The 25,647-nt window shown below is 53.5% G+C and overlaps 1 protein-coding gene across 3 annotated transcripts in view; it reads right to left on the bottom strand.

The window, feature by feature from the left end:
- The window catches only part of TSNARE1 (t-SNARE domain containing 1), a 237,291-nt gene that overhangs the window by 144,801 nt on the left and 66,843 nt on the right, over window positions 1-25,647 (bottom strand). For all 3 annotated transcript variants that reach the window (XM_029063152.2, XM_029063153.2, XM_029063154.1), the window contains one exon: window positions 20,896-21,018. In XM_029063152.2, coding sequence (XP_028918985.1) covers window positions 20,896-21,018 — 123 coding nt within the window. The remainder of the gene's footprint in view (window positions 1-20,895; window positions 21,019-25,647) is intronic.

The following is a 25,647-nucleotide window of genomic DNA, read 5'->3' as shown; positions in this document are numbered from 1 at the left end:
ACCCACAGAATCTGCCATGTGTACAATTCCCACAACACCCTCAAACCCACCACATCCACAATAGGCTAACGCTCACAAAACCTACCCTTTCCACAGTCCCCACAGACCCCGCCCCACCCACAAATCCTATAAAGCCCAAAACAGCATGGCCTAGTAGTTGCAATCAATCAGATCAGGCCCAGTCCCTTTCCCACATGGCGCTGAAAGAGTGCCGAGCCTCTCTCTGTGAGAGAGAATCAACGCTTTCAGGATGTCTGTGTGGGTTTTTCCTACCCTTTGCGATGCCCTTTCTTTAAAAAAAAAATAAAATAACTACAAGTGAGCAAATGTAATAAGAAAGGCCCTGTTTATTTAATGTGTTTAACACCAGGCCACTGCCCCGAGGCTTCCGGCTGCACATGGCCTTTGAGATGAAGGTTGCTGAGTAAATGGAACTGCTAAAACTTCCAGGCAGCAGACGCTTTCTGAACTGGAGATCGAGAGTTGGAGGCTGCGATGGGCCGGGGAGGAGGAATGGGGGAGCAGGGCGCTCGGAGGAAAGAGACCTGCTCTTGAAATCCGCTGCCTCCGCCATCTTTCAGCGGGCCGGTCACCTCACTCCAGTCTGCCGGGACGAACTAGAGACCGTTCACCCCCAAGGCAGCCTCAGTAGTGAAGATGAACCGTGCTCTAGCGAGTGCTTGGAAAAGTGTTAACACGCATATACAAACACACACACACATATACACATACAAAGAAAAGGTGGTCTTTTGTATTCGAAGAAGACACCACTGACAGTGAAGTTCACTTAGGAGTGCGTGTGTAACTGAAATGCGGGACCCACAGTTGTGGACAAGCGGGACACACAGAAAGCTTTCCCTTTCGGTGATGCTGTACTTGCTGTCCGCAGTGCTGTTTCCCCTTTCCCCTCTTCGTCTCCCTTTCCACATGGAACCTCTTCTCAAAGAGAACCGCTTCCTTCTGGATGGCCGTATGCGCCACGATTAGCCCATCTTCTGTCTTTTGGTCACCTCGGTGCCGGGTTTGCCAAGTGTGGAAAGGCAGATCGTCTCCCTCCTCTCCCTCCCCGGCTCTTCTTTCTCTCTTCGCCTCGCTCTTGATTCTCCCTCTAGCTCTCCATCTTCCCCCCAGCACACACAGGTAGATCATTGTTAAATATCTGGAATGTCCAACCCAACCCATTTGGGAAAATAATAAAAGGAGCACAAAAATGTTTAAAAGGAGAAAGACGACGCATCTCATCAAAGCGGTTGGAGAGAGGAACATCTCACGCTGTTTTGTTGTGCTTTGGGAAGAAAAAAGTAATCAATTTTACAGATTATATCTTGCTTCCACCTGAATTACTTCGCTTGCACGCTATGTAAAAAAAACCCAAAAACCCAGCAATGCTTATCTTAGCTTTTCTACTGTGGCAGCCTGGTTCTCTCTCCCCAGTCCCCTCCCAGCACTCCCATTGTGAGGTGAAATAATGGGGATTTCTAAAAATGACAAAAAAAGGTGCTTCAGTCTTGGAGACCTCTGCATCTCACGGGGTATTACCGTAAAACGCTATGCTGCTATCTTCCTGGCACAGAACTAGAAATTAAGACCTTTTTATGCACATTTGGCAATTATGCTGTTAAACAGAAGTTATCTTTTCACCCTGCTCCCACCCAAAGCCTAGAAAGGGGGAGGGAGAAGGCTTGGGTGGGTGATGGGGAGGTGCTGACTGAATGAAGACCAGCTGGGGTTGTGGGTGCCCCGCCCACGCTCAGAAGCAGGGGCAGCATGGTCCATCTGGACCCAGACCCTTCCCCCTCCCCGGCTGGCGGGTGTGAGGGTGGGGAAAGGAAGAGGAGGAACTACCCACTCGGAGCTACTATCAGCCCTGACCCCGGACTCAGGGGACGAGAAAGAACTGAAAGTCCTGCATGCATTTGATGCTGATATCAATAGACTCCAAACCCTTCTCCCTACTTATATTCTGAGACTTTGAGCCCCCTGAGGGACAGGGACCTTATTCAACAGTATTTATTGAGCGCTTACTACGTGCAGAGCACCGTACTGAGCGCTGGAATGTACAATTCGGCAACAGATAGAGACGATCCCTGCCCGAGGACGGGCTCACGGTCTAAATGGGGGAGACAGACAGCAAAGCAAAACAGAACAAAACAAAAACAAGACAACATCATCCAAAATAGAATCAAGGAGATATACGCCTCATTAACAAAATAAATAGGGTACTAAATAATATATACAAATGAGCACAGTGCTGAGGGGAGGGGAAGGGGGAAGAGCAGAGGGTGGGAGGGGGGAAGGGGGAACAGAGGGAAAGGGGGGCTCAGTCTGGGAAGGCCTGCCGGAGGAGGTGAGCTCTCAGTAGGGCTTTGAAGAGGGGAAGAGGGTTAGTTTGGCGGAGGTGAGGAGGGAGGGCGTTCCAGGACAGCGGGAGGACGTGGGCCAGGGCTCGACGGCGGGATAAGCGTGAATGGGGGACGGTGAGGAGGTGAGCGGCAGCGGAGGGGAGCGTGCGGGGAGGGCAGTAGAAGGAGAGAAGGGAGGTGAGGTAGGAGGGGGCGAGGGGATGGAGAGATTTGAAGCCAATGCTCAACTGTGTCTTCTCTCGCAGTGCTTAATACAGTGCTCTGCTTACAGTAGCACTAAAGAAATACTATTACTACCAACCTAATCAATCAAAGGTATTTATTGAGCGCTTACTATATGCAGAACACTGTAGTAATTGCTCGGGAGAGTAAAATACAACACAATTAGCAGACGCGTTTCCAGCCCTTAATGAGTAACGTACCATTATCGATCAGTAAATCATACTTATTGGGCATATTTACTGGGAGAGTACAACACTAAAGAGTCGCAGATACAGTCCCTGACCTATAGAGTACAGTCTCCTCGTGGGCCGGGAACATGTCCCTTCTTTGTTTTATACCTCTGAGTGCTCAGGATAAAATTTTCCACAGAGTGGGTACCCACTACCGGCAGTACCCCTGCCGGTACCAGGAGCAGGGAGGTCAATGAGGGAATTCGGACAGGAAGAACACCGGGAAATGAAAGGTTAAAAGACCGGCCCGTGAGGAACATCTAGGAATGAGAATTACTCGGTGTGGCTGGGGACAGCAGCAGGAAGGGCGAGGGTGGTAACAAGGCATTTGATGGACTAAATCAGATCTCTGCTGATGGATAAATGGGAAAGTCAAAAGAGATGGAAATCAGGCCAGACCACTTAAGGGGAGAATAAAGAATAGCACACTTGTGTAGGGACAAAATTAGAAAAGCTAAAGCTGGACGCAACAAGCACGAGGCCTCAAAGGAAACGCCAAAACAAAACCATTCAATTCCTTTAAGCAAAAGAGAAGGACCAGGAAAATCAGCAGCCTCACAGGAAGACAGGAAGGGAAAGCTGCACAGAGATGACACTGAAATTGCAGTGACTATTAATGATTTCTTTGAAAGATCGTAGGGGAGAGCTTAACCAGTCATTGCCTTGAAGAATTCCCAGATGGCAGAAGTCCCCTGAAAAATGGAAAGGGGCAAATGCTGTGCCCATTTTTAAAGTGAGTTAGGGAGAGAGGATGCCACGGGTTAATTACAATCTGGCATGATCCTGGAACAAATTCCCCAGCAGTCCCCGGTAACCGCCCGGAAGCGCCTCAGAGATTATTAGAAAGCAACAGATCGTCAGTGGCATTTATTGATCGGTCACTGTGTGCAGAACACCATTCTAAGCGCTTGGGAGAATACAACACAAGAGAGTTGCGATGTGACTCGGGGAAGATCAAATCGCATGGGTAAAATTTACCCTCCTCCCCCCGGACCGTAAAACTCATTGGGAGCAGTGAACGGATTGACCGATTCCATTGCGTTGTACTCCCCCAAGCATTTACCGCGGTGCTCGGCACACAGCGAGCATCCAACGGCCGCACGGGCGAGGAAGAAGCAAGAGAAGCAAAGAGGAAGCGGGGACTGTCCTCAGTGACAACCTCATTGGCCAACGGGAAAAGAGGGATCGCGTCCAGAGTCCGGGAGACGGATGCCAAGCAGGCTGAGGAATCCAGGGGTGCCTCTTCCCGGCCCCCCACTGGCTCTGATTGCTCCTGGCACTGGATCTCCCCAACAGCGAAGCACAGGGAGCCACGGACGGGTCTCAGAGGAAGGCCTGTGGCAGTACTCCTCCGAGAGGGCTCTGGGCTCCCACCAGATAGGCAGGGGAACGCCAAACCGGAGCAGCAGAGCAGTGAACACCAGGCAGCATTAGAAGCAGCATGGCCTAGGGGGTAGAACACAGGCCTGGGAGTCAGAAGGACCGGGGTTCTAATATCGCCCGGCCACTCGTCCGCTGTGTGACCCTGGGCAAGTCGCTTCATTTCTCCGTGCCTCAGTTACCTCATCTTTACAATGGGGATTAAGACTGGGAGCCCCAAGTGGCACAGGGACTGTGTCCAACCTGATTGGTTTGTATCTACCCCAGCACTTAGTACAGTGCCTGGGGCATAGTGAGCGCTTAACAAATAATGTTGGGATTTGTTAAGCGCTTACTATGTACAGAGCACTGTTCTAAGCGCTGGGGGAGATACAGGGTAACCAGGTTGACCCACGTGAGGCTCACAGTTAATCCCCATTTTGCAGATGAGGTAACTGAGGCACAGAGAAGTTAAGTGACTTGCCCACAGTCACACGGCTGACAAGTGGCAGAGGCGGGATTCGAACCCATGACCTCCGACTCCCAAGCCCGGGCTCTTTCCACTGAGCCACGCTGCTTCTCTAATAATAATGATAATGTTGGTATTTGTTAAGCGCTTACTATGTGCTGAGCACTGTTCTAAGCGCTGGGGTAGATACGGGTAATCAGGTTGTCCCACGTGGGGCTCACAGTCTTAATCCCCATTTTACAGATGAGGGAGCTGAGGCACAAAGAAGTGAAGTGACTTGCCCACAGTCACACAGCTGACAAGTGGCAGAGCTGGGATTCGAACTCATGACCCTGATTCCCAAGCCCGGGCTCTTTCCACGGAGCCACGCTGCTTCTTAAGTGTGAAGTGACTTGCCCACAGTCACACAGCTGACAAGTGGCAGACAAATACCATCAAAAACCCTGGTACCCACAGCCTGAACTGGTGGCTGTAGAAATAGGGCCTTGCACTTCCTCCACCCCCGATCCCTGCTATGTCCCTGTCCTTGCAAGCCTTGGTAGGAGTGTGTCAAGATGGAGGCAGACCTTTTCTTGGTGTGTGGGGGCGGTTGGGGGCGGTATTGCTGGGTGGCGTGGTAATCTGGGAGAGCACCTAGACCCACAAAGGCTAGAGAGGCATCACAGGATTAAGCTCCACGGGAATCCCGTCTCCAAAGACGCGAGAAGTCCGTGGCTAGGAGGGGAAGGGGTCCATCTGCAGGTGACAGCACTAGTGGGGGGGATTTCATTGGAATCGCCTGTCCCCCTCTAGACCGTAGGCTCCCCGTGGGCAGGGACGGCACCTACCAACTCTACTGTGTTGTATTCTCCCAAATGCTTAGTCAAGAGCTCTCCACACGGAGCGTTCAGTAAATACCACCGATCGACAGACTGATTAATCACGGAGGGCCTCCCGGAGGGGATGCAGTTTCAGACGGGATTTGAAAAGGGGGGTGCCGAGGCAGCTCCAGATGTGAAGGGAAGAGGAAGCTTCAGGCAGGAGAAAAGCGTGAACAAGAGGTCGGCGGAGGGAGAGATGAGAACGTGGCACAGTAGGGAGGTCAGCACAAGAGGAAGGAAGAGCGTGATGTCTGAACAAGGGGAAACGGTCTGAAACAGGAAACGGGAGTGAGCCTGACATAGGAAAGGATGGAGCGAGAAGCCGGAGGAGCAGAACCCGGGACGGAATCTCCATTCCCAGAGATCTAAGGGAAGAACTGCCCCCCATCTGTCTTGGTGGTTTGGCCGTTCATCAGCTTGGAGGAGGTCCAGGGCTACAGCATCCCCGCCACTGTTGGATTCCACTGGACCATATTCCGGTCCCTGACAGAGGGGCGGCGTGACTGCTGGTAGACTGGATCTCCAGCTTGAACCCGAAGGAGGAGAAAAGGATGCTGGTCCTTTGAATCTAGGGGTTGCCGGGCTGCGGTGTGTCCCATCCACCTTGGTCCTCTCCCTCTTCTCCTTCCTCCTCTCCCTCTCTGGAGCTGACCTCCGCTCAAAGCGGATGCGGGGACTGACAGTTTCGGTGACAACCGGTCCATAGTTACAGAACAATGAAATCCTCGTTAGAGAGTGGGGACAGATGGGCCCGTAGGAGGGAAGTCAAAAAGGGTCATCGAGGCTACTCTCCTGTTTCCAAGCAGGCAGCACTCATATCATCCTAGACAGATGTGTGCCAGGGATATTGTTAAAAGACCCCAAGGAAAAAGGTTACACAGGCTCCCTGGGTAGTTAACTCATCTCGGCATCTGACAACCCCTACTGGCATCTAACCTAAATTTCTTTGGGCTTAAGTCTATTTCTTCTTGTTCAGTCTTCCGTGGGTCACCATTTTTCTTATAATAACTTTCCCAAATCCCTGGAGATTGTCAAATAACCTCTCAACCTTCTCTATTGCAAACTAACTTGTCCTAAGATCACGAACCTGGCTGCAGAGAGCCTAACGTTCAGACTTGCCCAGATTTTCAAGGCCCTTCTGGAAGCCGATTTCAGCGTCTGTCCCCGTTCAATTTTCCTCTATTCCTCTGAAGGGGGGGCACCGAGAGTATCAAGCGTTAACGGTGGGTCAAACTATCTCAGAGGGCACCCGGGCGTCGTAGTGGACCGGGGGATGGATTCACCCTTTCCCCTCCTTATTGGCCACCATCATGGGTCTATTCCTCATCACTTTCCAGCTGGGTTACCATCATGATTTCCCAAATCGATTCCCAGCCTCCAGACACTCCCCTAGCTGCAGCTGCTCTTAAAAGCCCAGAGGTAACCCATCCTCACCCATTTCAAAAATCTTACAATAAAAATAACAGACCTGGGGAAAACCAGACTATACTCTGTAAAACTAGACCACTGATGACCCAAGTTCTGGCCTCATATCTGCCGAGAACTCAACGCCCTTGGCCTGCATCTCTCCGTACCTCAAACACTGTAAAGATACAGCCAGGGTCCCCTCTGCCCCCGGAGGGCTGTAAAGAGAGGGAGGGGTCTGCACCTTGACCGGGAGACAGTTTGGGGTGTGGGTCCTGCCTGGAAGTGGGCGGCTGGATGAGCTGACTTCGAGAGGACCCTTCCGGCCCTCTGGATTCCCCGATACCTAAGGAAAATGGTCGGGGAGCCTCGGGGGAAGCAAAAGGACAATGGCAACGGGAACTCTGCCGGCCGGGGAAGGAAGATGCAATCCTAAGTTGGAAGGAAGGTTTGACTGAAGCCGCAAGCGTCCGGTGAGTCTGGCGCTTCTTCTATCCTCTCGGGTGCTTTTCAACCCATCGAATCGCCGAGACCTGCAAATGAGGGTGGTAAGAAAGGTGAGGGAAACCGCCCCGTGGCCCCCGGCTGGAGATGAACATCTGCCCAGAGGATACGCTGAAAGGAAATAAGTTAGCTCTCCCAATTCCCGTCTCTCCCTCCACCTGCCCCCGTCAACCTGCCACCTTCATATCGCGGCTCTAGACCACCTCCTCCGGGAAACCTTCCAGGATTCACCTACTCACCCTCTAACCCGCCTACAGCCCACCCCTCCATCTAAACTCACTTTGCTCATGGTCGGGTGTCTCTGGTCAAGCTGAGGGGAATGTTGTTCAGCCTCCTGCTCAGGCCCGGGGCCAGCTGGATGGGGGCAGGGACCTTGTCTAACGGCAGTCTCTGACCCCGAAGTCGGAGCTCTACCCTTTGTCTGGGGCACCCAGGCCAGCCTCGCCCGCTTCTAAAGTTTTCCCGGAAGGGAGAGCTCCCCCCACCCAACTCAGGTGGCTGGGAAGTTCTTCCCGATGTCTTGGCTCCGGCCGCCCGGCTGAAATCCGCCGCAATCTCGGTTGGAGAAAATCGACCCCGGGAATAATGCTTGGAAATGGAATTAAGTCCTCCACTTGGCCGCCTCTCTAGGCTAAACAGCCGTAATCCCTTTAACCTTTCCTCCTCGCTCCTATTTTCGTACGCATTAATTTAATCATCTCTGAAAAAACAGGTCAATGGCAATAGGTAGGCACAACGAGGCAAGGGTCCTCGTTCAATAGTGCCCACTTTGAATGACGGGGAGAGAATCATTTTCTAGCATTTATACTACAACGGTCGTAGCGGTGGTAGAGCAGGAGGAAAACAATCCATTATTTTAAATGAGGTTCGGTATTTAGTAATTTAATGGCACTAAAAGCTCCTCCAAAATGAGAGCTTCTTTCCGACCTTTCTTCCCAAGCTTCAGCATCGTCAGGCCCTACAGGTCACATCTGCCCGCTATCCACGCCCCTACACGTCACATCTGCCCGCTCTCCCTGCCCTACAGGTCACATCTGCCCGCTGCCCCTTACCCTACAAATCACATCTGCCCGCTCTCCCTGCCCCTACGGGTCACGCCCGCCCGTTATCCACTCTTTTCTCCTTCTCCCCCTCAACCATTGCCCCTCCCCAAATTCCCTCTGGCAGTTTCTGCTTCCTGCAAGACGTTCTGAACTTGGAAGTCGCTGCCAATACACAGGAGTCACATTAAGAACAACCAGGCTGTACCGTCACGGGTAAATAAATCATCCCAACTGAGCCCAACTGACCTGAGGGAAAAGGCGGTAAGGAGGCAAAGGGTACAGAGAGCTGGGAGTCGGGGAAAAGGGAGCTGGAGAGAGAGAGAGACAGAAAGAGGGAGAGAGAGAGGGAGAGGCAAGGGGAAGGGCCTCAGAAAGGCAGACGGACAGCAGATTGAGACAGAGAAGGAGATGGAGATGGGGGGGAAAGTTACAGGCACTGAGGTGGAGACAGACGCAGAGACAGAGATGACGATCCAGGCAAGGAGATGGAGGCACACTCTAAGATGGGTGGGGAGAGGGAGGAGAAGCAGCCCCAAGAGGAAGGTGAAAAAGGAAGCCATTAAAGAGAAAACCCCCGAGAGGAGAGAGAATCGAGAGAATACGCTGGCGGGCCTGGGCCGGCAAAGCCAAGAAAGGGAGAGGATACCTGAAAGGGTCGGGCCTCTGGGCTACAAAGCAGGAGAAGAATAATAATGACGATGGTAAAAAAATTAAATGGTGGTATTTGTTAAGCGCTTACTATGTGCAAAGCACTGTTCTAAGCACTGGTGGATACGAGGAGATCAGGTCGTCCCACGTGGGGCTCACGGTTTTAATCCCCATTTTACAGATGAGGGAACTGAGGCACAGAGAAGTTGAGTGACTTGCCCAAAGTCACACAGCTGGCAAGCGGCAGAGCCGGGATTCGAACCCATGAACTACGACTCCCAAGCCGGGGCTCTTTCCACTGGGCCGCGCCGCTTCTCTATGTGTCAAGCACTGTTCTAAGCACTGGGTGGGGGGGGATACAAGGTAATCAAGTTATCCCACATGGGGCTCACAGTCTTAATCCCCATTTTACAGGTGAGAGAACTGAGGCACAGAGAAGTTAAGTGACTTGCCCAAGGTCACACAGCGGACAAGTGGCAGAGCCTTGGATTAGAACCTATGATCTCTGGCTTCCAAGCCCGGGCTCTTTCCACTAAGCCACGCTGCTTCTCAGAAGACACAGCTAGCTACAGGGCGTGGAAGGGGGTGGGTCCCCGGGTGCTGGGCCGATATCTCAATTTCCCTTTCCCTCGAGACACAAGCCTCCTCCACAAAGCTCCCAGAAAGTCCTACGGAGAGCTTCGACAGTCCCCCTACAGCACAAATGCCAGCCTGAGGCTCCGGAGAAGGGCGGCGTAATGTCAAATAATGGTATTTGTTAAGCGCGTCTCTCTGCAGAGCACTATACTGTACACTTGGGAGAAGATAATACAACAGAGCCAGCAGACGTGTTCCCTGACCACACGAGATTACAATCTAGAGGGGAGCTTGCAACAGCCACATGAATCACAACCAAATCCTGGAGGAAGGCGGGTAGAGGACACGGTTGGTCGATCCGAATGGTGGTGTGTGGAACCCCTCCCACCCTGAGGAAGGCCGGAAATGGCAGCGTTCCCAGAAGGATGACCACCGTGCCAATCTTAACTCAGCCTTGCAGAGGAGCAGCACAGGTCACCAGCCCACAGGTGACTATCAAGCCATCTGCCCCATCGGCAGGTGGGTAATGAAAGGATTGGCCCAGGAAGAGCGTGGCCCATTAAGGCTGCCCAGGGTCCCCAGTTACTTCCCACACAGGCTCTTCCTCTGATGCCCCCTCCTCTTTTTGTCTCGCTGTAGTACGCGGCGGGGGGCCCTGGGTCTCCAGCCCGTGTCTCCAAGGCCGGATCAGAGGACGGCACAGCAGGAGGGCGAGGAGTGGGGTAGTTTCCAACATCCCAGCCCACATCAAGCCAACACCTCCCCTCGGCACGGAAGTACACAGTGAAGGACACGGCCCACTTCGTCTTGATTTTTCTCTCAGACTCTCACTTTCCCGGTTCCAGCTATATTTCCCTCTCTGCTCTCACTATTGGTAAATGTGCGGTGCCGGGCCGCCTCCTCGCATCCTTAGATTGTAAGACCCTCAAGGGTAGGGAACGTGCTGTTTATTTCTATGGTGTGCTCTCCAGTGCTCTACATTCACTAGGGAAGCAGCGAGGCTCAGTGGAAAAGAGCCCGGGCTTGGGAGTCGGAGGTCATGGGTTCGAATCCCGGCTCTGCCACTCGGCAGCTGTGTGACTGTGGGCAAGTCGCTTGACTTCCCTGGGCCTCGGTTAGCTCATCTGTAAAATGGGGATTAACTGTGAGCCTCACGTGGGACAACCTGATTACCCTGTATCTACCCAGCGCTCAGAACAGTGCTCTGCACATAGTAAGCGCTTAACAAACACCAACATTATTAATCACTGAATGCCACTGACGGACTACTAGTTGGAAGAGAACCCAGAAGGCAGGGGGGTGGGCCTCACTGTCCAGAGGAGGAGGACAGAGGAGGGACAAGGGAGGAGGAGAGGAGAAAAGTATTCCAGGCTCAGCATGCCTTCCCTGGGTTACCAGCCGCACTGGGCTCCTCTGGGGGACTGGGAATGTTGGGGAGTATTTATTACAGGGCTCGCTCCTCCTACCTTCCGGCTCAACCCTCCACTGTGGTTGTTTGAAGCACTTACCATGGGCCAGACACTGTACTAAGCCCTAGGGTGGATACAAGATAATTGTGTTGGACACGGTCCCTGCCCCACATGGGGCTCACAGTCTTAGTCCCCAATTTACAGATGAGGGAACTGAGGTTTAGAGAAGTTAAGTGACTTGCCCAAGGTCACACAGAAGACAAGTGGCGGAGCGAGGATTAGAACCCAGGTCCTCTGACTCCCAGGTCTGTGCTCTCTCCACCGGGCCATGCTGCTTCCAGTGTTCGGCGGAGAGCCCTGCCAAGCCATTCCCCTGCCTTCGGGCCCTTCAGCAGTTCTTCCAACCCAGAATAACAGCAGTTCGCCCCCACCCCACTTTCCCCCTGCCTGGAGTCATCCTCCTCATCCCCAGGCGCCGGGATGGGTCATCGGTGGTCCCGGCCCCATTTGGGACGGGAATAGTGGTGGAGCCCAAGTTTCCGCCACGCAGAGTTGTGTGATTAGGCGGACCGGTAAAAGTCCCGAGGGCGAGGATTATTAAGGGATGAGATCAGAAACGGAGGGGGCTGGGGAGCCCTGCCAGGAATGCAGCCCTCTGCAGATTAGGTCACTGAGGTTTTTGCTAAATCAGAATAACAAAAATTAATCCCCAGAAGGGCTTCGAGGGGAACAAAGGCAGAGGGGGCAACAGAAAAACCTAAGAGGCTTTGCGGAGACAGTCTCCGGTTACGGCTGCAACACTCACCAGGCCGGCTGGCGGGGCACCCCGTCTTCTCCCCCTGCTGTCAGGATTCTCGCCTACCCGGCGGGGAGGGCGGCCCCTGGGCGGCCCTGGGCCTCCTGGATTCAGGATTGAAAGCCAGGAGCTCCTCTGCCCTGGCAGAGGGGCTCCTGCCTCTGGGCCAGTTGGCACTGCACATGGGGGGGGGTGGCATTTGAGGGCAGCCCGAAACGCCACGCTGGGTTCTGCCTCCAATGTTTGGGTCTATGTGAAGGACAGTGGGTAAATCCTGCCCACTCGGGACCTCCACGCCCGGCCTCACTCTCATCGAGCAGGTGCTCTGTCCACACCTCTCAACCTTTCTTTCCCCAGCCGGCGCACCCACTGGAAAACAACTACACGAACACCAACGGCAGCGACGACTGCTCGGACACCCCTGGGAGCTGGGAGTACAGATGGAGCCGGTCCCCGCCCCCCCCGACCTTCTGTCCTCCCTACTTCAATCGGGTCGGAGAAAGACAGCGGTTGGGGAGACGGTCCTCAAAACAGCAACATTCCCGTGGAATCGGCGGAGGCCAATAGGATTCACAGTCTTTTCCACCGGGACAACGGCAGCGAAGGCACGTTTCATTATCACCCTGGTTCGATTTCCCTCTCGGGTCTTCCCTCTCCTCATGTCCTCCACCCGGTCTCCCGTCCCCTGGCCGACGGGGCTCGTAGCGAGGGTGGGGTCCTCCAACCTTCCGATACTGCACTGTAGGTTCCGAAACATGACCGGGACTTCCAGGGGAGTTCATTCGCTCCATTCCCCTGCCTTCGGGCGGGCCTGCAGCTCCGTCGCCTCGGTCGGAAGACGACCCTAACCGAGTCTCAGCTCAGTCGGGGAGTGACGATGTAAGGTACCGGGGGTCTTCCCCCGGAATCCCCCCCCGCCCGCCTCGCCCTTCCTCCCCGCCCGGGGAGTGATAACCCCCACCCTGGAGCCCCACGGTGCTTGGTCCAAACAGCAACCGGCCTCCGGCCCCCATCCGGGAGCAGCCCGTTCGCCCGCCCGAGCGGCACAACTCAACCCCACCGCTAACCTCCCGAACACCCCCGCCGGACACAAAGGTGAGTCACAGGCTCAGCCACCGGTCAGATTCTGACCCGACTTCCAGAAGGGACAAGAAGAAGGAGAGGAGGAAGAAGGGGGAAGAAGAAAACTGGAAGAGGAAGAAGGACTTGTCTGCACATACATAACTCCGACCGGTGGTTTCTGGGAGTGGACCGGCAAGTCGATGATGTCTCCAGCCCTCGGTGGCAGAGGGCTCACGGTCCACTGGGAAACTTACCTCTCAATGCACCCAGGCTGTAGCCCGCTACCTGTGTGGCCTGGCAAGAAAACGTACTGGCAACTATCTACTCCACTGGGGTCAACGTGAGGGCCAGGGTTTTGCCAGACCCCGGACCCAGACTGTGGGCAGCTTTCCGCAAGTGCCCCAGCTTCTTCCGGACCAACGCCCTCAGGTCCCTCCACTTGTGCTGGAGGTCCACGACGTCCCCGCGGCAGTAGCCGAGCGCGTCGACCGCCTGCAAGAACCGGCTCCACACTCGGTACTTCCGGGCCGGCTCGGCCTCCAGCAGGCCGGTCCCAAACGGCAGCTGGTGGTGCTTGGTCACCTTGGAAACAAGGACCTCGGTCTCCTGGGGGCAAAAGTTGGGTTTTCTCTTCTTGGCCCGGAGTGTCCCAGAGTGGGGGCCCAAGCCCGCCATCCTGCCGTGCTGCACGGCGGGGGGCTCCTTCCTGGGGGCGGTCGGTGAGCCGGAGGGACCAGGAGTCCGGCTGGCATCGGGACTGAGCTGAATTCCTGGAAAGGCACCAAAAGGCTGGATGTTTAGACGTTCCCCGAACCAGGGTACCCAGGTGAGCCGTTCCAGGACTCTGGGTCTGGGAGCCTAGGAGGGCCAGAGGCCACGAAGACCCCAGGTCAGAAGGGCCAAAGGTCTGGAGGATCAAAGGTCACGAGGCCCCAAGTTCCTGAGGACTGAAGGTCCCAAGGCCCAAAGATCACTAGGACCGTGCCCCGCAAGGATGGGGTGATGGATGCGTCTCCAGGATTCCAGTCCAGTCCCGGTCTGCACAGCGCCTCCTCTTTCACTTTTAGTTTTCTCTGGTGAGTTAAAAAAAAAACAAAACACATCGGGCCTCCACCTATCTCCCTCACTGTATCCCTCCCCACCGTTCTGTGGTAGCTCAGCAGCCAGGCTAAGCCATTCTCTTCTCGCCAAATGGATGCTCTGCAGCTCGGCCGTGGGGGGTTGTGGGCAGATCGTCTCTGACTCAGATCTACTAAAAGGAACTGGGAGTCTACTGCTCTGACCCCGGAGGGCAGAGTGATCACAGACTCACCCCAGAGGAGATCCCAGCTGCTGCCAGCTGGCTCCAGCCGGAGAGAGCCAAAAGATTACTGCGAAATTCTCCACCGGTAGAGACTCGGCAGCAGCGTGTCTTTGGGATTGAGTTTCCCAAGTCCTCAAGAACCTCCAGCGGTTGTCCATCCACCACCCCTGCATCACACAGAAACTCTGCATTACCGGCTTTAAAGCACTCGATTAGCTCCCCTCCTCCGACCTTAACTCCCTGATTTCCTACTACTATCCGGACCGCAGACTTCGCTCCTCTAACACCGACCTAATTCACTGTACCTCAATCTCCCCTATCTCGCTGCCAACCCTTTGTCCAGGACCTCACCATGGCCTGGAACTCCCTCCTTGTCTCGTATACAGCAGGCCACCACTCTCCCCACCTCCCAAGTCTTATTAAAATTACAAACTCTCCAAGAGGACTTTCCCCATTAAGCCATCTTTCCCCTTATTCCCTCTCCCTCCCGCATCACCTAAGCACTTAGAACTGAATCCTTGAGTACTTGATATTCACCCCACACTCAGCCCCACGGCAGTTATGTACATATCTGTAATTTATTTATTTCAATGTCTGTCTCCCCATCTAGACTGCAAGGTCCTGATGGGGAGGGAACGTAACTACCAATTCCATTGTCCCAGGTGCTTGGTAAAGTGCTCTGCACATTGTAAGTGCTCAATAAATACCAATAATTGATTAAAAGGTATTGAGATGCTACCTCCGGGGGGTCTTCCCAGATTAGACCTCATGACTGTAGGCCCTGTCCCATCTTCCCCATTACATGGTCAGCCCATCTCTTCTCTGCCCTCAGCCTCTCCACAACCTCCGGAATGCACTGTGTTTGGGTGCGTTCAGTCCCGCACATCAGACTTTTGGGCTTGGGATGAGTCTTTTCCTCCTCTTCCCCTCTTCCCAGAAACCCAGGACAGGACTCTGCACACAGTGCCCAGTCAACCCTTTTTTTTCCTTTTGCTGATGGAACAAAATCTTCAAACTCCAAGTCAAACACATTTCTACCGTGCGTCTTCTTTCCATCCACTTCCTCCGCATGCCTTCCCCACCACCACTTCCCCAGTGCTCCTCGAGCGGTTGGGAACTCATCCGCATCTTCCTTATTACTCACCTTTATAGGCCTGCTTTAATTATGTTGACCTCTCTGGTTGGATATATTTTTCAACTCTATTGTGTTGCTCTCTGCTAAGCCCTTAGTAGAGTAACTCTGCTCACTGTAAATGTTCAATAGATACCACTGATTGACAGACTGGTTGATTTTTCTGTCACCAGCTAGAGTATAAACTTCTTGGGAGCAAAAAATAGGTCATTTCAGTTTTCTGTACTTCCCAATGACCTAGTACAGTGCACCACACCAAATGGGAGCTCAATAACTGCTATCACTTCTAATACTATCACCACCACCACCATGACTGCTTCTACTACTACTACTAGAAGCAGCGTGGCTTAGTGGAAAGCGTCCGAGGTCTCACCTCCTCCAGGAGGCCTTAATAATAATGTAATAATGTTGGTATTTGTTCATTCATTCATTCAATAGTATTTATTGAGCGCTTATTATGTGCAGAGCACTGTACTAAGCGCTTGGAATGAACAAGTCGGCAACAGATAGAGACAGTCCCTGCCGTTTGACGGGCTTACGGTCTAATCGGGGGAGACGGACAGACGAGAACGATGGCGATAAATAGAGTCGAGGGGAAGAACATCTCGTAAAAACAATGGCTACTAAATAGAATCAAGGCGATGTACATTTCATTAACGAAATAAATAGGGTAATCTGGTAAGCGCTTACCATGTCCCGAGCACCGTTCTAAGCGCTGGGGGAGACACAGGGGAATCGGGTTGTCCCACGTGGGGCTCACAGTCTTAATCCCCATTTTACAGATGAGGTAACTGAGGCACCGAGAAGTTAAGTGACTTGCCCAAAGTCACACAGCTGACAAGGGGCTGAGCCGGGATGCGAACCCCTGACCTCTGACTCCAAAACCCGTGCTCTTTCCACTGAGCCACGCTGGCCTTCCCAGACTAAGCCCTCCTTTTCCTCTGCTCCCCCTCCCCATTGCCCCAACCCGCTACCTTTGCTCTATCCCACCTCCCCACCCCACACCACTTGCGTATATATGTACATATTTTTAACTATAAGTCTATTTTTATTAATGATGTGCATATATCTATACTTCTATTTATTCGTAATGATGTCTGTTTACTTGTTTTGATGTCTGTCTCCCCCCTTCTAGACTGTAAGCCCGTTGTGGGCAGGGACCGTCTCTATCTGTTGCTGAACTGTACTTCCCCACCGCTTAGTGCAGTGTTCTGCGCACAGTAAGCGCTCAATAAATGCGACTGAATTGCGTGAATGAATGAATGATCCCGGCTCCGCCACTCCGACAGCTGTGTGACTTTGGGCAAGTCACTTCACTTCTCTATGCCTCAGTTACCTCATCTGTAAAATGGAGATTGAAACTGTGAGCCCCAGGTGGGACAATCTGATGACCTCGTATCTATCCCCACACTTAGAACAGTGCTTGGCACATAGTAGGCACTTAATCACCATCATCATTCCTACCACCATCACCGTGACTGCTAGTATTACTTCTATCTCCTCCACAACCCACTACTACTTGGGGTAATTTTATACGAGTAAAGCTTTCTCTCCAAATCTCTGGGAGAGTCTTCTGAAAATCTGCCTGAGCAGAAGGCCGTCTCTGCCTTTTCAGAGGAAGCTGGTCGAACGGTGATTCCGCAATCCTCCTAGGAAGTTCCTAGCAGGACTGGGAAGCTTCTCTGTGTGCTCTCCCTTCCCCCAGAAAGACCCGGAAGGCATTCCAGATGGCAAGAATGAGAGGCAGGGTCCAAACTGAAGAACAAACGAAAAGTAAAACAAAACTTTTTTAAAAAAATGCTTGCAGGAGCATCCCTTTAAAGTTTAATGATGGTGCAGAGCATAAGCACCAACCCCGAAAGGGGAGGGTGTGGGGAGCTGATCGAGTCCTACTAAGCGATGTTTTGCATTATTCAAAACCTATGCAGTTCTGGTAGTTATTTAGGCTTTAAAGAGTCAAGCGACGGAGGGCAATAAAAAACGGCCACCGGCCAACAGCTCACCCCCATCATTCCCCCACGGCACCCCGACATATTCCAGCCAAACGTGGAGAGCAGCAAACACGAGGGAAGGAGTGTCTGTGGAGTGCCGAATGCTGCCAGAGCATCACTGCCCCACCCCCTGCCCCTCACATAATAATAATGATGGTATCTGTTGCGTGTTTAGTATGTGCCTAGCACTGTTCTAAAAGCTGGGGTAGATACAAGTTAATCAGGTTGGACACAGACCCCGTCCCCCATGGGGGCTCACAGTCTTCATCCCCGTTTTACAGATGAGGTAACTGAAGCGAATCGCCCAAGGTCACACGGAAGATAAGTGGTGGCCTTGAAATTAGAACCCAGGTCCTTCTGACTCCCAGGCCGGCGCTCTATCCACCAGGGAAGCAGCAGGGCTCAGTGGAAAAGAGCCTGGGCTTCGGAGTCAGAGGTCATGGGTTCGACTCCCGGCTCTGCCACTTGTCAGCTGTGTGACTGTGGGCAAGTCACTTAACTTCTCTGTGCCTCAGTTATCTCATCTGTAAAATGGGGATTAACTGTGAGCCTCACGTGGGACAACCTCATTACCCTGCATCTACTCCAGCGCTTAGAACAGTGCCCTGCACATAGTAAGCGCTTAACAGATACCAACATTATTATTATTAGGCCAAGCTGCTTCCCTCCGGGGGTCCCTCCCTCTCCAGGCAGGCAGGAACCCCAGCAGGTAGAACGCTCTCAAGTGTTTAGTACAGTGCTGTGCCCACAGGAAGTGCTCAATAAGTACCACTGACTGAATGAACGAGTGAATGAGCGAGGGAAAGAATGAACCAAACTACTGACCTTAAAAACTGACCAACAATAAACCCGGCCACTACTGTGAGCTTCCGTGACCAGTCACTCAGGCAGGTCCATCTACAGAGCAGCCTCAGGCAGCAAGGGAGTGAGGCAGCTGCAACTCGGAGGGGACGGGATACAGGAAGGCCTACAGAGAACTGCTCTTTGGACAGGCTTCTGCAAAGTTTTGCATATGAGCTCGCTCTCTCTCTACAACAAGAGTCTTTAGTCCAGTGGGACTATAACTATATACATACAGAGAAACAGAGACACAGAGAGAGAGAGAGAGAGAGGCTTAACAGCTTGGAAAAGTAGGTTCTCTACCTACTTTTCCAAGCTATTACATCTCTCCCTAGTCATAAGTTCTGTGTTTCACCCGAGTAACCATTATACGTCTGTTTCACAGTCCATTAAAGATTTAACGAGAAACTGAGAATGTTGTACGTGTAGGGGTGTGTGTTTGTGTGTGCATGTGTGCACAATGTCTCTCTTCCTGCCCTCCTTTACCAGTGCAAATCCGCTTATCTGAGAACACCCAGAAGACTTTTGACCTCTCCTGTCCGTCCTCCGAAAAAAATCTCCCCTCCTCTGGGATGATTCTCCCTTACTTCGGGGACCACATCGCCTCCTGAGAAAAACCTTCTTGCCCTGAAAGTAACTCCTGTGACTACCCACTTTGCACAATTCATGTTCACTGAACAGATATTTATTTCAAGATGATCTCTTTGTCTTCTTTTTTTCCAACAAACACTGGAATCTGTGCCCTGAGCTGACCCCAATTCCACTTCTCCCAATAAATCCAGACCGCAGCCTCTTTCCAGGGTCAGCGGGAGCCACAAATGCACCTAATTGGACGGGCTCTGCGGTCAGTCGGTCAATAAGAAAATATACGGCCCCAGCTCGGCCTCTTGCCCCTTGCCTGAGTGGCAGCCGCTAGCCCAGTTAACGGAATCCCCCGTCTTTCACCTGCTGACCCCCCACCAGCCTGCGGTGGACAGTGCTCTTCAGTCACCTCCACAGGCTCCTCCTCAACATACGTAACACCTGGGATCAAACACGGCCATTACGGTAGTACCAAGCACTGGGATGCAAAGATGAGGATTAGACACAGTCTCTGGCACCCAAGGGGCTCACGAGTGGGAGGAGAGTTAGCAACAGACACCTAAGGAAAGGCGGAACAATAAAAAGAATCAGTGACAAGGACGACGATAAACACACGAGCAACGGGACGCTGTGGCTAGAAGAACAGAGTTTCAGGCTCCTCGTGGCTCAGTCCAACAGTCCCAACCAAAGCCAAAGCCATGGCCACAGCCTTTCCAACATTCTAAGAGTTGAGACGGCATCACGCTGCTGCAGGAATTTCCGCCCCCTTCCTGGGCCGGAGCAGGGACCGGTGGGCGTCCCAGTGAACTGAGGGGATGGACAGTCCCTCTCTTGAGCAACACGCCCTGGCTGTTGGTCCAGCGTTAGGGGACCGGGGGTGGTTTACTCAGGCTGTCCACTGTCACCATCTTCATAGAGAACGGAGGAGAAGGGAAAGGAGGGCGAGTGCAGACAGTGGAAGCTGTCGAAGGATCTCAGTGTGCTCCATTGCTGGTAAATCCCACTCAGAATTCTCTTGGGCCAACCTCCAAATTACAAGCAGCTTTGGATCACAACGGGGCTTAGGAGACATCGTCTTTGCCACACTGCAAGGCACACCGCCGAGAACTGTATACGGGGTTTGTAGATGTGACAAACGGCTCGGCACTATCACTGGATCTGCTCTCCAAAACGAGTGATAAAGTTGGATTGCCCTGAAAAGTTCATCGAGTCCCTAAATCGATTCTGCAACGATACAGCTGGTCACGTCGGGGTTGGAAGGATCTTTTCAAGATCCTTCCCCCTCACCGATGGTCTAAAGTAGAGCTGGGTACAGGGTCCAGGTCTACTCAGTCTCTCTTTTTTTCTTTTAAATAACATTTGTTATGCGCTCACTATGTGCTTACTGCACGTCTTGACTTCCGGAGCAGTTCCGCCAACACACCAAAGTGCAACGCTTAACATCAAGGGACAATTCAGGATCGCAAACCACAAAGTTTTGGAATGCAAATAAACCCTTACGTTCAAAGGGATTATGGGTTTCTCCTGGATGCAGGCCAGACCACACCCCGATGTCCCACGGTGGATCATGGCACCAGTCCAAGCGTCGGGTCAATGTCCCTATTCTCCGGCTCCTCAGCTGTCAAGGGTTGGAGGCGGCGAGGGGCGCGAGCCTTGAGGCTAGGAAGTCCTTCCAGCCAGCCCACTGGGCCCCTGGAATCTCCAGCTCCCAGAAGCAGCAGACGAGAAGCACTCCCTGAAGAACCACTGCGAGCAGGGAACGTGTCTACCTACTCTGTTTAGCTGTACTCTCCCAAGCACTTAGTACAGTGCTCTGCACACAGTAAGAGCTCAGTAAATATGATCGATTGATAGAAACTTCACCCCAGACAGCACTCCCCACTACGACGGATACAAGACGCCCACGGTCTCAGCTAATGACGGAGAATCCTCACTCTTCAACGGCAGGGTCAACTCGCAGTTTCCGGGAGGGGATCAGGGGAGGTCCGGGTCACCTCACGAGGGTCGGGGGAAGCAAAACCAGGGGAGAGGCCATCTCCCAACTCCCTGTCCCCATCTCCCCCGCCAGCCCCAGGAAGAGAGAGAACAAAGTCCAACGATACCTAAGGGCTGGTAGCCCTGGCGTGAAGGGCCCACAAAAGGGTTCCTGCTTCCAAATCCCCCGCCATCGATGGATCCGTAAGACATCTTCGGTTGGCGCTGAAGGCAGCCGACTCCTCGGGAAGCTGAAGAAGGAAACAGAGCAGAACTGGAGCCAGGCAGGATTACACCTCACTCCTCCAGGCCGAGGCACCCCCTCCCCTCCCCTCCCGTGGCTTTACCTCCCTCCCTGCCTCAACCTGCCCCAGACCCCCGGGGCTTTGATGACGGTTGGCTTTACAGCCGCTGCCCCGATACCCACAGAAGGAAGTCAGTTATAATCCTGAGGCTCTTTGGCAGCAGGTGAGGTAATCAGCCCCGTCCTGTTCCAAGACTATTCCACCCCTGTGCCCACCTGGGGAGGGCAAGGCTTCCCACCCCAGGAAGGGGGGAAGTGGGGTAGCCAGAGGGGGAATAGTTTACCCAGAAACCTTCAGGAGCAGGCGGCTGGCACAAGCTGGACCAGGGTCCCGGACCGCCCCGGTCTGGTCTAAAGAAAGGGGCTGGGGGCAGGGATGGGGTAGGGGAGAGAAGGTCACAGCTCTACGCGGCTGAGGGGAGGCTTGGGTGGCAGCCACTACCCTCTCACCTGCCAACGACTAGCCCTCCTCGGAATGTGGTTGCCACGGCTTTAGGAAGGGAAATTTAGGCTAAGAGAAGCCCCCGGAGGTCCCAGAAGGCATTGGGCCACGAGGACTCTTGGCTTTGATTCCATTGTGAGGGCTCATGCGCACTTGGATGTTTTTGTCTGCCTATGTGTGTAGTCTGGGGGTGTGTCTACGTGCGCATTTGTCTCTGAAGGTACCTCTGTGCATCGGCGCGTGTGTCGTTATGCACACTCTGTGTGAGCGTGTCTGTGGGCACATCTTTAAACGTGTACGTGGTGGTTAAGGAGAAGGAGAAATTTTTCTTCTGACTCCTGTCCCAACTGAGTCCCAGAATCCTAGAACTCCCCATAAAGGTCTCCCAGGGAAGATTGATTCGGTGACAGCCGATCTGCTCAAGCTCCTGGCAAACCGCTCAAATTTGTGAGGGTAGGGGCCCGGAGAGGGAATCAGTGCACCCTCCTTCCTGCACAGCCGACCTGCCCAAAGAGACCGGGGGGGGCCTCCGGCAATGATGGCGCCCGCCTCTGAGCTGTGAGAGCGAGGGGACGGAAATGTAAACACAACATCCCTTCTGCTGTGACACGGAGAAACGGGAACCGACAAAAACATACTTTTGCAATGCCTGGAAAGAGCAGAAAATCAAGCAATGAATGTCACGTTTATTTCAGAATCCTTAGGAGACGGCAAACACCCAATTTACATGAGAGAGACTGAGCGCAGTCAGCCCCGCAGGCCCGAGGCTGGGCGTTAAGACCTCCAGTGAGAACCTCTGTGGCCTGGGGCTCCATTAGCCTATCAGATGATTCGGCATATTAGGGCCCTGCGGCCCCCAAGATTCTTGAACGTTTCTGCCAGACCCCAGGTCCTAGGCTTCAAGGATCTCCAGTCAATCGATCGATCGAGAGCTTTAATTGAGCCCCTACTGCACGCCGAGTACTCTGCTAAGAATTTGGAAGGGCACAATGGAATCCAGTCTACCGTCTCATTCTCAAGTAATGGCCTTATCACCCACTAGACTCCTGCTCACAACTCTGCAGCATCCAAGCGATCGAAACCCCCGAACTTCCTCCGTGCCGTTCTTCCCCCTTCACCAAATCACTGAGCTCCCCTCCCCCTGCCCGCCATCAAGGGTCACCCCCCACATATCCTCCCTTCCCTCTCTCCGGGGACTTCCCGGCCCCTCTCCAGAGAGCATCAGGCTCGACGTCAGAGACTTCGGCCCAGGCGGATCTCGCCGGGGGAACAACGCCACCCCATCTCAGACACCATTCCCCAGGGATCTGGTGGAGGGAGCTTGGCTAGTGGACGGAACACCGGCCTTGGAGTCGGAGGACCTGGGTTCTAGGCTTGCTCTGAGACCGTGAGCAAATGCCTTAACATCTCCGGGCCTCGGATTTTTAGGCTGTAAAATGGAGGTGATCACAGCTGACTCTCCCTCGGTGACTGGGAGGACAGAAAATGAGATAAGCGATGCGGCAGCACTTTAGAAAAATCAAAGCACCATTCAAATTTCAAGGTAACGGTTCCCAAACACAGGCGAGTAAGGAGGAAAAGTCGGCCAGGGTAGGGGCGAGGTGGGCCGCTTCGGCGGCGGGGAGAGCGGCCAGGAGGTGGAGCCTAAAACATGGTTCTCCACAGATGTTTTCGCTTCAGCTCCTCCCTGGGAAATTTCCTCTCTGTGAGGACAAGCCTCACTGCCCCTCACCCCCCCTCGCCGCACAAAACCCGGGCATGGAATCGGCTTCCCCTGCGGGCCTCTGCCCAAGGCCCCGGGGTGCTGAGGTGTGAAGTGGCAGGGGGCTCCTCACAACTGTGGTCTTCTCACCTCATCTACCGTGGAAGGGGGTGCCACGGGGCAGTGAGCCTAAGCTGCCGGGGAAGCCTAGATGCCAGGTAGAAATGGATGGTGGTTGGCACGGGGGACGCGAGGGGGAGGAGGGAGAGACGGGGAAGAGATTGGCTGAAAACAAGGCCCCTCCACCCCCCAGGAAATAATAATGCTGATATCTGTTAAGCGCTACAGAACTACCCAGCCAATGTGGCAATAAGAAGCTGTGGGGGAGAGGCCCAAGTAGTCTTCATCCGTGCTGCAGAGTCAGAGACCTATGGACCGCTCCATCGGCAGTGGCTTCATTTTCGAGAAGAAAAGACGACTGGATCTCACACACACCGCATGCACATGCACACACAGATACATACACACACACACAGTCCCACATGCGGACACACACAGATATACACACGCACACACCACCCTCCCCCTCAACTCCGGCCTTTCCTACCATCCCCTCAGTGCTCTGCAGTGTTCAATCCAGATGCCCCTGCAGAGTAAGAAGCCACTGGAAGGGAAAGGGGAAAAAAATGACCTCTCTTAAGGCTGCTGCAAAATCGACTGTGCCATTCCCGTCCCAAAAGGGTTTCTTTCTTCCCAAAAAACCATTTCCTCTTCGCTTCATGCTGAGTCAGCCAATACCCAACGGCGTGCTGGGGTTTGCCTTTCCGATCTGAGGACGTCTGTCGGGGAGCCTGGAGTTCCGGGGGGACGCTGCCTCCGGAGCAGTGGGGAGGGGGACTCTCTGCGGCAGACTCCCTTACCCCAAATGGCATGGGGGCCCAGGCGCCCCCGCCAACAGGAGGAGGAGGAAGGGCTGTGGGAGCGGCGGTACCAGAGAACGGTCTGGGATGGACCGGTTTCGTGAGAACCACTGTAGTTTCACCAGCCCCAGCCCCAGCGGATGGATCAGCGAGAGCCCCAGCAACAGACCTGAGCTAGGCACAAGCGACGGTCCCCAGTCCGTAATATATCTCAACGACTGATTCCTGTAGACGGTAAGCCCTCTGAAGGCAGCGATTGGGACCACCAACTCTATCACGCTGTACTCTCCTAAGCGCTTAGTGCCTTGTTCTTCACAGAGTGAGCTCAGGAGGGGCCACTGATCGATCGGTCGGCAGTCTCGGGTGGAGACCCACCAGCAATCCCAACAACAGCTCCTGCAGCCCTGGACCATCCTGAGCCGATGATGCGAGTGTTCGGGTCGGCCAGAAAGACGATCAGGAACCTCCCGTGAATCGTTTCTGAATGGACCAGTCCCCACCGTGGTAGTGATGGGGACGGCGGAGGTCTCCTCCCATTCTCCGGGCTTTTTGGGAGACGATCAGAACCCCCAAAACTGTGACTGTCCCGCTTATTTTGCAACAGTCTTCTCCAGTGGTTCTCTGTAAAACATCTCTTGACGTCTCCAAATCATCCCCGACCACAACTCTCTGCTGAAGCCCTTCATAAAAACTACTTCCTCCAGAAAGCATCCTCTCATTAGTTCCCCACATCAACCCACTCAGTCATCTTATCTGCTTTAAAAAAAAGTGTTAATTCCTCACTTGTACATCTGACGTACATATTGGGTCCTCTCTTTTAGCTACCAAAATTGGGAGCATTGCTATCTGCTTGGCTTCCTCCCAGAAGACTGCAAGCCTTTTGAGGGTAGTTCTTCCATCTCCCCTCCAAATTCCACCAACACTTTGGACTGTGAACCCGTCACGGGGCAGGGATTGTCTCTATCTGTTGCCGAACTGTACATTCCAAGAGCTTAGTACAGTGCTCTGCACGCAGTAAGCGCTCAATAAATACTATTGAATAAATGAATGGGGATGCTAGCTCTAGGACTCCCAGTCTAAGTAGGAGGGAAAACAGGGATTGAATCCTCATTTTGCAGCTGAGGGAACTGAGGCACAGAGGAGTTAAGGGACTTGTCCAAGGTCACTCAGCAGTAAGTGGCGGAGCCAGGATTAGAACCCAAGTCCTCTGACTCCCAGGCCTGGGCTCCTTCCCCTAGGCCAAGTTCTTGTACTCTCCCAAGAGCTGATTACCGTGTTCTGCACACAATAACCACTCGATAAATACCACAGATTGACTGATTCCCAAAGAAGTCAGGGGAACTGGATGAAAGATCATCACGCCCTGTTTTTGCCCGGGGCAACTAGAAACTAATTCAGCCAACCATGTGTCTCGTCCTGTATGCTGCCTGACACAGCTGAAGTCCTGAGAAAAACTCTACCTGAGTTCTGATCCCGGCTCCACCATTTGCCCGCTGTGTCACTTTGGGCAAG

This window comes from Ornithorhynchus anatinus, chromosome 4 (assembly GCF_004115215.2).
Source record: "Ornithorhynchus anatinus isolate Pmale09 chromosome 4, mOrnAna1.pri.v4, whole genome shotgun sequence".
Taxonomy (NCBI): Eukaryota; Metazoa; Chordata; class Mammalia; order Monotremata; family Ornithorhynchidae; genus Ornithorhynchus; species Ornithorhynchus anatinus.
Note: the sequence above shows the minus strand (reverse complement) of the source record. Positions and strands in the feature narration are given on the sequence as shown.